General features: G+C 29.8%; 2 protein-coding genes across 3 annotated transcripts; both read right to left on the bottom strand.

Annotated features, from left to right (window-relative positions):
• Positions 1-859: 859 nt before the first annotated feature.
• LOC111622048 lies at positions 860-2,475 on the bottom strand. Its single transcript, XM_023364359.1, has 2 exons — positions 2,058-2,475; positions 860-1,282 (listed from the first exon to the last, which is right to left on the bottom strand). The coding sequence occupies exons 1-2, from the start codon at positions 2,286-2,288 to the stop codon at positions 1,034-1,036; spliced, it is 480 nt and encodes a 159-aa protein (XP_023220127.1). The 5' UTR covers positions 2,289-2,475; the 3' UTR covers positions 860-1,033.
• A 2,923-nt stretch (positions 2,476-5,398) lies between these two features.
• LOC111622047 (clavesin-1-like) lies at positions 5,399-8,528 on the bottom strand. 2 transcript variants are annotated; one of them, XR_002756185.1, is made up of 5 exons: positions 8,426-8,528; positions 7,286-7,527; positions 6,896-7,090; positions 6,113-6,226; positions 5,399-5,857 (listed from the first exon to the last, which is right to left on the bottom strand). XR_002756185.1 is itself a non-coding variant. In XM_023364358.1 (4 exons), the coding sequence occupies exons 2-4, from the start codon at positions 6,905-6,907 to the stop codon at positions 5,705-5,707; spliced, it is 279 nt and encodes a 92-aa protein (XP_023220126.1). In that variant the 5' UTR covers positions 6,908-7,090; positions 7,286-7,535; the 3' UTR covers positions 5,399-5,704. The 2 variants fall into 2 exon arrangements, 1 of the variants encoding a protein (XP_023220126.1); XM_023364358.1 differs by lacking the exon at positions 8,426-8,528 and having other exon boundaries at positions 7,286-7,535.
• Positions 8,529-15,916: the final 7,388 nt, after the last annotated feature.

Genomic DNA, 15,916 nt, shown 5'->3' with positions numbered 1-15,916 from the left:
ATCAATAAAAGGCAATTTTCATTTTGTTATACAGTATTTACATATTTTATTTTATGGTTTTCATAATTAAATTTAGTATTCGGGCATTTATTTCTGTTATTACACCTTAAATTATGCGAATTTGCTGCTTTATTGATACGAAATTGGTATTCTTCAAAATCAGGAAGGGATTACTTTACTTTTTATTATTTCGTGTGAAAAAATTGATTGGAATTCCGAATGTCTCCCGGAATGAATTAAATTCAAAGTACGAAGCATCGAAGCATCACTTTATTTAATATTACACGTTATATATTAAACGTGGATCTAAGAAGATACTGAAAGTTCCTTCATAACGAACTGCTTGTTTAGAAAATATCCTTTGTTTGCTCTGATATTCTAATTACTTATTATCATGGTCTTTTCATTCACACTATTAATGTTCATTCCATTTTAACACCTAATTCTTCTTGTGTAACATTTTTCTGAATGAGAGCATTTGGTGTAATTAATATGTCATTTTATTAATATACAGGAGGGGTTGTAAAAGTAGGTATACAGTTATTATTACATAAAAAAACATACAGGGAGTGAAATTCTGTTTGAATTTAAGCCTATAAAATAACAATTAAATAAAAGATGCTCTTGTCTATATTTTATTTAGAGAAACTCTATTATCTAGTGAATAATAACTAATAACAGAACTTGAAGTAAAATTATATTAATGTTTAATATGAAGTATTTCATTTACTGTAGTACTTTTCTTTCTCAGTTTTAGAGTCTTTTTATAAAATATTCCTTACTTGTTTGCTACTCAAAATTGATACTCTTATGTATTATTGGTATGTAGAAAACTATATATATATAAACGATTTGCATAAAAATAAAAACGATTTTATTCGATTAAATGCCACTGAGAATCATGTATAATTTTGAATTTACAAAATGTTTTTCCAAATTTTATATGAATATTTCTGCAAAGAAAGTAATTTCTTATCAAATGTTTCTCGATTGGTGAATTTTTCTTGCAGAAGCGGCATTTATATATTTCTAATTACTCGGAAGATTTACCGATCTCAGGGTTTTTATCAGCAATTGAAGAAAAGAATTCCTGAAGACTTTCTGCAAGTTCTTGCATTTCTTCTACAGCATTATTCTGTTTATTTTGTCGACCCTCACTTTTTATTTCGTTTTTATTCTTGATTGAATCTTTGAAGCATTTTTCTTGAGTTTTATTTTCTGATCTTAAACCTTTGGATTTTTCGACATCTGCCTGTAATTTTGCAAATACTTCAAAAGTTTCCTGTAAAAACAGATTTTATACATGAACGATAAATATTTTAGTCACAATCATAACAGTAAACACGAAAATTCTATTAAATTAGATTGATGTAATAAGGAAATGCAACAACTGGATGATCTTATACTGGTGTGCATCCAGGCAGAAAAACATTGCTGTCAGATACAGAAGAATGCTCAAACGAATGCACGTGTGCTGCCTGTTAATGAGGCAGGATCTACTAATTCTAGTGGTATTAGTCACACCAACGTAGGTGTCAGTTTTTCGTCCATTAATAGTACAGAAGCGTCCAAAAGGGTCGTGGGATTGTTCTGGATAGTAGGTTTGTTCTGGTTAAATTTAGAAATAAGAATTCTTTAAGTTTCTGTCGTGTACGTTTTATAATGTTCATAGTTATGTAAATAATTTATAGGCCTATACGATTAATAACTGCGTAACTTATAACTTAATAGCTATTGTGTAGTTTTTAACTAAAGAAAGTCTTCGTGATTGGTAATGAACTATATTTTTCATTTGGTATTGTGCAATTTATATTAAATACGATCCCTTGACATATTAAAACATTGTAGAATGCGTAATATTAATAAAATAGTTATTTTAACGTAACTTTCCTCAGATTTACTGTTAAATTCGTAACACTCTTTCGTTAACTCTTCAACATTCCGCTAAATCGGGAGTGTTGGTAATAATATAGGCAACATTCAATAATAATTAGAAGTAACGATATATAATAATTTTTCTGTATTGAAAAAAATAACATTTAAGTTTAAATACGCACTTCAAAGGAGCGGTCAGATAAAGTAATGCGTTGATCGATGGTGAAGCGTTCTTCGCACACTATTCCACATTCTTTGTATTTAAAGAATCCATCTGAATAGGTGTTGTTACTTTTTTTTCCATGCCGTGCCCATAAATGATCTTCTAAAGCTTTTTTCGTAGTAAACACTTCACCGCAATACTCGCATCTATATGGCAAGTTCCTCAAACCTCTGAATTCAATAACGTGCATATTCTTTGTCGATTTGATCCACAAAGTATAATTTTACTCTGATAAAAAATTATTAGATATTTTTTCTAGCACCGGATGATTCACCGTCCAGCGTTTATGAATATGCACTCAAAATGGTAATTTCGACAATTGCTCAATTGTTTTATTGTTGTTCTATAATGATTATAATTACTAAATTGTTACCCGATCATTGTAATACATTTATTGTTTTGTTTATTATTTTTATAAGATAATCATTAATTTTAAGTATTTTTTTACATTTAGAAACAAGTTCACTTTATGTGTTAACAGTTATAAAACATTAAAGAATAAAGACATATGGATATAAACAACATAATAGCATTTCTTTTAAAGCTACTAGCTATTTTACAGGAAAATGAAACTAAGCTTGTGCTGTAGGTTTATGTTTCGGTTTTACACAAAAACATAAATATAGTGACATGCTTCTAGCGTTCTCTCTATAGCAGTTTTAATACCCGCAAGTTCCGGGGAGGAAATGCATGTCCGACGTTATAACCGACAAGAGCGTCAAAAAACGCTTAACTTTCGGTCGGGATTAATTCTATATGCAATGTCAAAAGGCACAGTGAGCACATTAGAATTAATGTTTTCAGAATATTTCAATTACTTATCTTTTATTTTAATGTATAGAATATTTTAAAATGGTTTTTTAAATTTACCACGTTTGGTTTATTGGCAAAAAAAACATCTTATTTACATAATTGCTACTTTTCATAATTTATTACGCAACCCTGAAAGAAAGTAGTTTTAAACTCTTCATAGAACACAAAAACTGTTAATTCAGTAAAGTTTCAGTATAATCGATTTAGAGTAGGTATTTTCATCGGAAAAAAATTGTAGCATGAACAGCAGAGAAAAATTGGCATGTAACATACAAAGTGCACTCTTACATTTCTTATATTCATATCTCGACAATCTTATTATATCAGTTTCGGTGGCACACATTGAAAATCATGCCCATCGTCGCAACCGATTGGAGAAGTGTCACTCCTGACGGGATTGGACCGCAACGGGATGGAACCGGGTAATCTACAGCTACGAATCCAAATTGTTTAGTCTCTGACGACAATCGTACTCGTGTCTAGAGGTCCTGTGAAGAACGTTTCAATCCTGCATAAGTTTTGGAGCGGCACACTGCTCCCATTGCCTGAGTGATATCTGAGGTGCCGTTCCACACTACAGTCGTTGACCTGTAGTAGTGATCAAAGGACCATGACAGCCCAACAGTATGTTAGCGACATCATGCAGTTACATATGTTACCTCTCATGACAGGGTACCCAAAAGCCATTTTCCAACAGGACAATACTCGACTTCATACGGCAAAGGTGTCACCGGAATGCCTCCGCCACATTGCCACACTTTCCTAGACTGGGAGGTCCCTTGATTTGTCACCGATCAAATATGTCTGGGATCACATGGGACGTCAAGTTTGTAGGTAGGCTGAAATAGAGAAGTGCTTGCTGCATATGCGGACCGAGATGTTTCTTTGAATACAACTCAGTTTCTCCAAAAAAGAGAGTTAATGCTGAATGTCTCACACTCTATCCGCAATATCTCCCGACTACACTCGCGACTAAAAAGCTCAGAGGGCTTATTTTAAATAATTTGATTGAAGGAAATTTCGGTATAAAAGGTGATAGATCACCTACAAACATTGCTCTCTCACATTGTGCTCTTCTTCTCCAGTGCTCTCGCACTGGTACTTCGTTTCTTTCCTGCTCTCACTCTTTTCCTCCGGCTCTCTCACTCCTTCTCCTCCGAGGAAACAAAATAATATTAATATATTTTTTCCATTTAGAAAAGTCTAAATAATTTTATCCTAACTGTTGTCAAGAGATCTTGACGATAGTTCGAGGAAGTTCAATTATTTGCTTATATATTAACTTCCGACGGTTAATTAACATCCATCCCAATGAAACGGGATGTGTTCCGAAAGAATCTCTATATAATAATATAAAGTTTAATTGTAAAAGAAAAATATTGACTTTTTCTCAACGTTAAACTTATGTTTGGCGCCATCTGTTTAAAAATTTTATATATTATATTAAGTATTAATTACTATAAATGGCAGAAGCTTTATTTTTGAGTTAATAATAACTGTTTAAATTTTTAAATGTCAAAATCGAGTAAAATTTTATTACATGTCACTCTACTTAAAATATGAATTTTATCTGGTTTATCACCCTGAAATATTATATACACAATTCAATAATATCAATGTCGAATATGTAAACATTCTCCCTCCTAAATTCAAAATATTTGGCTCCGATGTCCTGATTTATAAAGTAGAATGTAATCAGCATATCACATTGACATTATCTTTTATGTAGATCTATTGGAATTCACCTATTTGTGGAGTAAAATATATAATCGGCCAGTGACATCTGACATAAATAAGACGTGTGAGATGATTTATGTGTTTACAGCAAAAATTGCTGAATTGCAAATTAACTTCTCCTTTTATCTGTCTTATCACAAAATTAAGTGAAAACATGTTAAAGTTTTTTTTGAAAACAACACAAAAATTTTATATGAAGGCAAAGAATTTGTAAAAAATATTCAGCATATAAGTTAACTTGGTAAATTTAACGACAATTTAAATATCGGTAAAAATACAGTAGACCCCCTATAACACTGTTGATTATTCCGTTTTATATGAATTCTATGTTGTACGAGTCACTTAGATTTTACAAATACGTGAGCCATTCACAGCCCGGCACATGTATTTGTAAAATATAAGTGACTCGTACATCATGGAATTCATATAAAACGGAATAATCAACAGTGTTATAGGGGGAGTCTACTGTACTGAACGTGCTAATTTTACGAATTATCAAATTAATTAATTTATGGTGTTTGTAAAATAACGATAATGCGTAATGTATTTAAATTTTTTTAATTCTAATGTTTGAATATTTCAAAAGCCGAAAGTACCACTGGTTATAAGAGTCCACAGACAGGGAAACGAGACAATTGTACCCATAGAATAGAGTTAAAAACTTTGGAATTGCTGTATAGTAATTACAGGTGAAAGGTGAAAAAAATTGGGGAACAGAGGGAATCATTAGTTACACATCTAAATGAAAACCATACTCTATAATTTGTTTTCAATGTAAACTGTACAGTTGTGGCTTAACTACAATGTACATCTGTTTATATATTTCAATAGTAAATACAAAGGTAATTTAATTATTTTAAAACAGAGTAATTTCGAATTCCAAGTCTTGTTTCAAAGATTCCAAGTAAGCTTCTGGATTATTAGAATGACGATTAAATTTTTCTTCTAATTTCTCTATAAATTTTTTCATTTTTTCTTCTTCTGGATCTTCGATAACGTTTGTAAATCTGTCTTCTATAGAACTTCTCTTTCTTCTTCGTCATACATTTTCAGGTATTATTCGCTTCTTTGGAAGAATTCTTCATTAGCTCTAATCATATTATTAAATTTAGTCGGATCGAAACCTGGCAAAGTTCCTCCATATTCCAAAGGAAGACAATCAGGGTTGATGAATTCGTGCAAAGTCTTCAGATCAGAATGAAAATGTAGCTGTAATTTAAATTTAAATTCTCAATATAGAGAGTATAAAAAAGTAAAAAAAACCACTTAAAATTTCAAATTTACATTGAAAACTAATTAAAATTTATCAAAAGAAGAAAAAAGTTTATTCGATTATAATGTTGAGACATACAGCATATCTAACAACAAAATATGACAAAGAAAAATATCAAAGTAGAAATTTAAAAATCATGAAATGCACTATGCATACGCATTTATAAAAATATTGTAATTATTATCACTTACCTTTTTCTTCAGTTCATCAGACAAAAGTAGGACTAAAACACTTAAAATAGCTTTCATTATGATATTCAAATTTACGTAATGTACTGTCTTGTATCCAATAGTATAAGAATCTTTCTGTTTAAACAAATATATACAGTATATAAATATATTAGTATGTGAAAGCTGTATATAAAGAGATAATTAAACTATCAAAAGTTTTAATAAATATTGTCGTAAAAACAGTTTCATTCATATACATAATCTAAAGTATACTCCTGTCTGTGTTTAAATCGTAAATACATTTTATTTGAGGATTATATTTAATTTATAAAAGTCGTATCGCAAATTGTAGATTCAAAAATAATGAGTGTTAAAATTAAATTAGATCACACATAAGTGTTATTATATTTATAATTTAAAATTCCGACTTAAAAATGTCTGTGTTCTTCAAAAATAAATGTAAAAACTTTTTGTAAATTTTCTATATCATAATTATTATATATGTGTTTTATATCTTGTTATACGGGGTGAATCTAAAGACCCTTCCACACCTTGAATAGTAATAATTATAAACATATATTATCAGTGCATCTTTATTACTTTTACATTATAGAGTACTATGACTTAAATGTAATAAGTTTTATGACGAGAGTTTGTTACAACTCTAATTATATCAACGGTAACGCTAAATAAATACTATATAGAACAATATTCATGCAGTTATGTTTTATCATACATGTACGATAAGATTTACTACTTGATATCAACGTGTTTAAGTTACGTTATATCATAAAAACTACTCACAGCAATCAGCATCACTAACCAACAGATGACTTTTGGTGAGAAATAATAAAAATGCGACAGAGATAACCCCCCCGGCGTCTATAATACAAACAATTTTCTTTTCTTGAGTTCTATGTAAAGTTAACTGAAGGTCCATACAAAGCATCATACACCGCAATAAATCAGTTGCACTTGCAACAGATGTGTCCCAATTACCTAAAATGAAAAGGATTTAAGCGCATTATTATAAAAGGTGGTGTAAAACGGAATCGACAAATTTTTGTAAAGCCCATCTAGATTTTAAACTCAATTCTGTTACTGACACTGGCGCCTTCAGCCAATCAAAACCTTACTAACTTTCCTTTAAAAATTATTGTTATATTTATATATGAATATAAAACTCAAACTTACATAATCTAGATACGTAAATATAGCTTCCGTCTTGATCAAGCTTTGGCAAAAATTGCAATGTATTCATGTTCAGAACATGCTCCAATTTGGAAGGTAGAAAATTCTTAAAGAATTGAAGATTGCTGACTCTAAAGTCATAATTATTCTTAAGTAACTAAAGGGAACTTTCTATATCAAACTTTCTACACGTAGAAATCCATGAAGGAAAACGTCGTCCATAAGACAATGAATCTCTTGGTCCTCTAATATAAAGAAAGGAAATGTTAGTTATTTATTCAAAGGTTTTTATAAAATAAAATTAGTTAAGGACCGGAAATGATCAAAAATAAATTTATTCTAATGACGTTATTATTAATGTTTTACATCCTGACTTGTGAAATGCTATATTTAATTTCACAGCAATTTTTAAACGAAAAGAACTTACAAATGTTTTAAAACATTTTAAAACATTTCACATCGGTATCGGTATTTTCAATGTAGGTTTATGTGTTAGGGAAATTAATTCAATTAAATTTTGTAGATTATAGGTCGAGAAATGGGAGATAAACGGAGTCGTGTGTATCTCCAGTAGTGCCAGACTTTATGACAATGTTATAAATTTTAAATATTGTTAACAGCATTTATAAGTTTTTTTTATAAACTCTAATTTTACAATCAAAATTAAGCTTTTTTTCCATTTTATAAGAGTAAAAAATAATAAAGTGAGTTTTAATAACAGATGGCGCAAACCAAATGTTGTCAAGAAAGTTAAGCAACTCGTTGGTCGATTTTTTAATAATAGTATAACTGTGTAAAATTCCATTTCGGTTTCTGATTCCGCTGCAAAATCAAATTATGGAAAATTTAATAATACCATTATCGATATATAAAGAAAAATATTCATACTGGTATCGGTATTAGCATCATCAGGACTTTCGGAAACAGATTTCTATTTATACAATTATACATTGTGCAGTTACTAGACAATAATAAACTATTCTTTTTGTAAATATTTCTAAAATATTAACAAAAACATTAATCTTCATGCAGTAAATTTTCAAAACGTTACTAAACTTTTCATCTAACAAATTGGCATATTCTAATAATACATTACGAAAATAAAAAAAAATATTTTTAATAAAATCAAATAGTTGTACTTACTGATAGATGTTTTAAATTCCTTTAAGACATTTTCATCCCATGGAAATTCTTCTTTCTCTTCCTCAAATATTGAACACTTAATATCCATTGTTGTTTCGTAATACTGTATTCAGTATTATAAATCAGCAATTTTTAATATATTATATTCAGTATTTTAAATTCTTTATAAATAATTTATAAAACGATATTACGCTAAATAATTGATTTTAGCAATAACACAAAATAAAACTACAAAGCCTTTAAATCACAGAATTATATAAATAGTAAAAGTTACAATTTTCATATTATATATGTCACGTATGAAACCGATATCGTATCTATAACATACTCTACAAGTTTAAAATGTCTTTTAATATTAGCTATAACTACTAGAAGATACGTTTGTCTTTCCAATCTTTTCTGAAAACTTACGATCAAAACCAAGCAATTTACTTCTTCCTCCGAATATAAATCCGCCTGCTTTTATTTGCAGTAAGTTAATATCTACTCGAAACAAAAATACTTGTGACTAAGTTTAGACAGGAGAATCTGTAAACAGGGGAGGCCAGGAAAAGGTACAGAGAAATACTACACAATATCTAATTTTCCAACTGATAACAAAACAATTTACGGAGCTATCTTTTTACATGAGTAATCAAGGAAATTGTTTCTGAAATTCCACCTTTTGTATAAGTATTAGTTGACAGCAAAGCATAATTTAAAAAAATATATATATAAAACTTTTTATTAAAAAATCCAAATTAAATAAAATAAGATATCGCTCATTTAGAAAATAACTATCTAACGGATTTCAATCTATTTCTTGACATAACATCTCATTGACCTTACCCGGTATATCTTCTAATATACACCGTATGTTAAATTTTTTAGTTTTCCTTTTGTCAAATCTAAATTGTTTTTGCGAAACCGAACTTGAAGTGAATGTATTAAGACTATAACCTAATAGATATAATTGAGTTGGAAAATGGTCAGATTGATCCTTATCAATCACCTTCATTTTGTTACAGTAATGTATGATGTCTTCATTACATGTCACATAGTCAATGACTGATTTGCCTATATGACTCACAAATGTAAATTCGGCAGGAACGTCTCCTGCCATTCTACCATTTAGTATAATTCAGCTATTTTCCTGCACAAACCTCAATAGTAATTCTCCCGTAATATTACTCATCTTATCCTTAGAACTTCTTGTATTAGCAATATTTAATCTATCACCTTCATAGATTACATCTATTTTTTCTCCGATGCGGCCATTAAAGTCTCCTCCCATTATCCATAAGTCTATAAAATTATTCCACTGGTTAATCATCTTCTGAACTTCTTCAAAGTATTTACTAACGTTTGAAGTTGGGTTAATATATGTTAATATAACTCCCAAAGTTGAAGCTCTCCGTGTTTTAGAAGTTCAGAGTTTAGTTCTATCCAGACAAAAATGACCCAAGGCTCCATCCGAGTTTGAACTACATGTCCAAACGATCTCTTAATTAATAATAATAATCCACCTGCCGGTCTACCAAACTTCTGTGTCTTATGTGCAGCACTATATAACATCCAACATTCGTCCTCTAGATTCAAATTCTCTAATTTATTTATATTGGTCATCCATGTTTCAGTAATTCCTATAATATCATGAAACAGCAAATATTGCTTTATAGAATGATCATACATTTTTTTTAACCAGACCTTGAATATTCCAGAAACTCATATACACGTTTTTAAATATATTCTTCGATCCACGTTCACAAGAAGAATTGGCTACCAAATCATGCTTATCCTTATAAAAGGCTACAAAATCATTTATTTTAGTATCACCCTCTTTTTCCTTGTTATTTTCCATCACTTTGGAATAATTATACTTATCTGCATGGTGCCCTTCTATAAAAAACAATCAACTTGGATTACTTTTTCCAATTCTAAATCATATGTATACACTAACCCTTCTTTTATATAATAATCATCTCTTACAATGACCCTAAATCCTTTTGATTTTTCATGGACTACTTTAGCCATTAGCTTTTGCCTTCTAGTCCTAGATCGTTTACATAGATCTTTTCCTTATACTTTAATGATAATTTCGGCTTAGCTTTCCAGAATTCTCGCAGAATAGAATTCCTATCATAGACAGAGTTAAGAGTAATTTTAACTATTGATTTATTGCCATTTTTAGATATTTTAACTAAACTAACCAGTTCACAATTCTCTAGTCCTAGATCAATCCCAATAAAATGGGAGATTTCTTTCGAGAGATCCTCTGTCTCAAGCGGATAATTAAAAATTATAATATTATTTCTCATTTTTTCGTTTATTAACTTGTCTATTTGAAATTCCAACATACCTTTCAAAGCCGAGCCTTTACCGACATCTCTATCCATCTTCTCTACTCTGCGATATACACTATTTAATTCCTCCTTCAAACCAACGTGTTCTTTCTTCAATGTGTCCAGTTCCTCCTTTATTAACTGTAAGTCTGGGTTCAGTATTGTAAACTGTTCCTGAATCAAATGATAAACTGCTTTGATAGTATACGGCGTCTCTTCAGTAATATGTTCTTCCACAACTGATGATGATGAAAAATAATCCTGAATATTAGAATCTCTTATCACACCGAATTTTCCTTTCGAGGAAGAATCTCCCGATAGTCTTGTTCATCTTGTATAAATTCTAACAGTTCACCTCTTTCTATATTACGAGTATTAACTTTCCGCGGTCTACCGCGTCCCGTTTTTGCATATCTTCGTAGTCTATTTCCGGAGGGGATCTCGGCAAGGGACCTGGATTAGGCTCTATTCCTGCTATTATTAATAGACATATAATCAATTTTAAACATGATCGATTCGTTACGATCTGAAACTCCAAATTACTCATTATCTGCCTCTAAATTCACCAGACAGTCTAACCATTAAATTTAGTATTAAGGTATTTATATCTGTTATTATACCTTAAATTATGCGAATTTGCTGCTTTATTGGTTCGAAATTAATATTGTTCAGGATCGAAAAAAGTTTAATTTACTTTTCATTATTTCTTATGTGAAAAAATTGATTGGAATTCCGAAAGTCTTCCGGAATGAATTAAATTTAAAGCATCACTTTATTTAATATTAAACGTTATATATTAAACGTGGATCTAAGAAGATACTGAAAGTTCCTTCATAACGAACTGCTTGTTTAGAAAATATCCTTTGTTTGCTCTGATATTCTAATTACTTATTATCACGGTCTTTTCATTCACACTATTAATGTTCATTCCATTTTAACACCTAATTTTTCTTGTGTAATATTTTTTCTGAATGAGAGCATTTGGTGTAATTAATTTGACATTTTATTAATATACAGGAGGGGTTGCAAAAGTAGGTATACAGTTGTTATTATATATATAAAAAGAACATACAAGTAGTAAACTTCTGTTTGAATTTACGCTTATAAAATAACAATTAAATAAAAGATGCTCTTGTCTATAGTTTGTTTTAGAGAAACTGTATTATCTAGTGAAAAAAACCTAATAATAATATTCTAGAAGTAAAATTATATTACTGTTTAATATGAAGTACTTCATTTACTGTAGTACTTTTCTTTTTCAGTTTTAGAGTATTTTTTAAAAATATTCCTTAGTTGTTTGCTACTCAAAATTGATACTCTTATGTACTATTGATATGTAGAAAATTATAAAAAAAAGCGATTTACATAAAAATATAAACGATTTTATTGAATTAAATGCTATTGAAAATCATGTATAGTTTTGAATTTACAAATTGTTTTTCCAAAATTTATATGTATATTTCTGCAAAGAAAGTAATTTCTTATCAAATGTTTTTCGATTAGTGAATTTTTTTGGCAGAAGCGGCATTTATATATTTCTAATTACTCGGAAGATTTACCGATCTCAGGGTTTTTATCAGCAATTGAAGAAAAGAATTCCTGAAGACTTTCTGCAAGTTCTTGCATTTCTTCTGCAGCATTATTCTGTTTATTTTGTCGACCCTCACTTTTTATTTCATTTTTATTCTTGATTGAATCCTTGAAGCATTTTTCTTGAGTTTTATTTTCTGATCTTAAACCTTTGGATTTTTCGACATCTGCCTGTAATTTTGCAAGTACTTCAAAAGTTTCCTGTGAAAACAGATTTTATACATGAACGATAAATATTTTAGTTACAATCATATTTATTTTATTCGAAAATTATATTAAATTAGATTGATGTAATAAGAAAATGCAACAACTGGATGTTCTTATACTGTTGTGCATCCAGGCAGAAAAACATTGCTGTTAGATACAGAAGAAAGCTCAAACGAATGCACGTGTGTTGCCTGTTGATGAGGCAGAATTTACCAATTTCAGTGGTATTAGCCACACCATCAAAGGTGTCAGTTTTTCGTCTATTGGTAGTACAGAAGCGTCCAAAAGAATCGTGGGATTGTTCTGGATAATATGTTTGTTCTGGTTAAATTTAGAAATGCGAATTCTTTAAGTTTCTGTCGTGTACTTTTTATAATGTTTATAGTTATGTAAATAATTTGTAGGCTTATACGATTAATAACTGCGTAACTTTTAACTTAATTGCTATTGTGTAGTTTTTAACTAAAGAAAGTCTTCGTGATTGGTAATGAATAAGGGTGCACCGATTAATCGGTAAGTAATCGGTAATAGGCCGTATCGGACACTTAGCAGATTAATCGGTATCGGCCATTTCTCCGATTAATCGGTTTCAATAATCGGCCAATTTTACATTTTGGTATTTTTGTTAGAATGTTACGTACAATGCTAGTAATAAACACTAATAAATTTCTGTTACATATTTATTATTTATTACATGACAAACTGAATATTAAAAAAATTTACTAATTAAATTATTTCTTTTATCGATACATATTATATGTACTGTATAATATAACGTATAATATAAAGTTTAAACATATAAAACAAATAAAAATTTAATATTTAAACTGTAAAACCCTTAAATTGTAATGCAAAAACATGAAAATTTCATCATTTTCAGGGCATAACCTATTTTTTNCCTAGTTTTATAAATAATTTATAGGCCTATACGATTAATAACTGCGTAACTTTTAACTTAATTGCTATTGTGTAGTTTTTAACTAAAGAAAGTCTTCGTGATTGGTAATGAATAAGGGTGCACCGATTAATCGGTAAGTAATCGGTAATAGGCCGTATCGGACACTTAGCAGATTAATCGGTATCGGCCATTTCTCCGATTAATCGGTTTCGATAATCGGCCAATTTTACATTTTGGTATTTTTGTTAGAATGTTACGTACAATGCTAGTAATAAACACTAATAAATTTCTGTTATATATTTATTATTTATTACATGACAAACTGAATATTAAAAAAATTTACTAATTAAATTATTTCTTTTATCGATACATATTATAAGTATAATATAACGTATAATATAAAGTTTAAACTTTACATAAGAAAAAGTATTGAATAGGTTAAGAAAAAAAATTAAATTTTTAATTGTTTCATAAGTTTAAAGTTTAAACATATAAAACAAATAAAATACAATTTAAGGGTTTTACAATGCAAAAACATGAGAATTTCACTATTTTTAGGGCATAACCTATTTTTTGCCGGCTCATAAATGTTATCTCNTCGTAGTCTATTTCCGGAGGGGATCTCGGCAAGGGACCTGGATTAGGCTCTATTCCTGCTATTATTAATAGACATATAATCAATTTCAAACATAATCGATTCGTTATGATCTGAAACTCCAAAATACTCATTATCTGCCTCTAAAATCACCAGACACTCCAACGATACTTTGAAAGTCAAACACAAGTTCACCAGCAGCGTCGACGATCACCGAAAAAAATTATATCAAATTAATTGTTGCAAAGTTTACTGGAGAAAAAAAGAAAAACTTTTATTATTAAAGAACTTAATAAATAAATTTTCAATTCATCTATATCTATACTAGTATATAAAGCAAGAAAGTTTGTTTGCTAAAGGTAATCTCAGAATCTACTGAACTAAATTTTAAAAATTCTTCTGCCATTGGAAAACTTATTCCTTCCAGATGAACATAGGCTATATATTATTTTCATATTAAAATATCCAACAACAAGATTGTTCTTTCCCAGCAACATTTGGTGGAACCATCTATCATCATATTTTATTAAAAAACTTATTATATTTTTAACTATTCTAAAATGGCAAAAAGCTTAATTTTGAGGTTTTATAAAAAGTTATAAATGCTAATAACAAGTAAAATTGTCATTAAGTATGACCTTAATGGAGATACATGCAACCTCCTTTATTTCCTCTCCTTTAATCACCAAAATTTAATAGCTCCCTCTAATAAACAAATCTCCCTGGAAAATTTCAGAAATTTTTGAGGAGTTATTAACTTTCAAAGAGGGTGAACAAAATCGTGCAACAGGCACACACACTACCATCCATAGACACAGAAAAAAAAATTGCAATTTTTTTGCATTTCTTGATGTTTCAAGGTGTCATGAGCCCAAAAATATAAAATCTTCGGGGGGGGGTCATTTTTTGACCAATCACCATACTTTCCCTCTGTTATATATAACAGCTAGGAAAGTAAAAAGAAAAATGAACAAGTGTGATGTTTTCACCAAGGCATTTTACTTATATCTTCTTTTTCTACTCAGTTCAAGGCCAATCCTCTTAGCTACCAAGTGGGTGTTTTTAAACTTACTATCTTATATCTCTCCAAAACTGGGATCATATAAATACAGGAAACAAAACAAATACCAGAACTATGAAAAGAAATAATTTTATAACGTTTTTGTCTATATAAAAATAGGCATTGTCAGGTAAAAATGATAGAAAAAAATGGCAAAAACAATTTATGTAGTCAATTGGAACATGTAAAAAATGTTTGATTTTTGTTTTATATTTCCTGACATATTAAGTGAAAAGTGCTGACTTCATTAGGGAATGGGCTGATTGGTTTAACTGAAGGAACATCATGCACGATGTTGCTCTCAAGTTGATTCTTTCCATAGACAGACTATAGTGTCAATACAGCACAATTGCAGATGCGAATGACACAGTTGGAACCTCAACAGAGTTGTAGAGCATGCCCACAGGAACAAAAACATCAAAGGAATCATGCATCTACATGCAACCACCCTTCATGAGATATAACCCCTAAAATCAGTCTACTTTCAGGGTGTGATTGGTAGTTACACTGTGTGCTCCATTAAAACTACTGTGTTTAACTATTCAGCCAAGGTGACTAAGCTGGCTTTGAGTAACCTACTTGACTGTTTGTAGAGAACTTGATATTATATAGCAGGGGTGGCCAAGCTCCTTGATAGTCCGAGCCATTTTTCAAAATTGAAATTTTTCGCGAGCCGCAATTAAAGGTATGCAAAAAATTCCAATTACAAAATATATCCGTAGCAAGAGTGATACAACTTGTTTCCTCCAGAGCACAATGTCAACTGTCCATTGCAATGACAGTTTACAAATTCAAAATCGGTCTGGAGTCGGTCGATAAC

The sequence above is a fragment of the Centruroides sculpturatus genome, unplaced genomic scaffold (genome assembly GCF_000671375.1).
Source record: "Centruroides sculpturatus isolate CEXI.00-Female unplaced genomic scaffold, Cexi_2.0 scaffold11, whole genome shotgun sequence".
NCBI classification, from domain to species: Eukaryota; Metazoa; Arthropoda; class Arachnida; order Scorpiones; family Buthidae; genus Centruroides; species Centruroides sculpturatus.
This window is presented reverse-complemented; position numbering and strand designations above follow the sequence as displayed.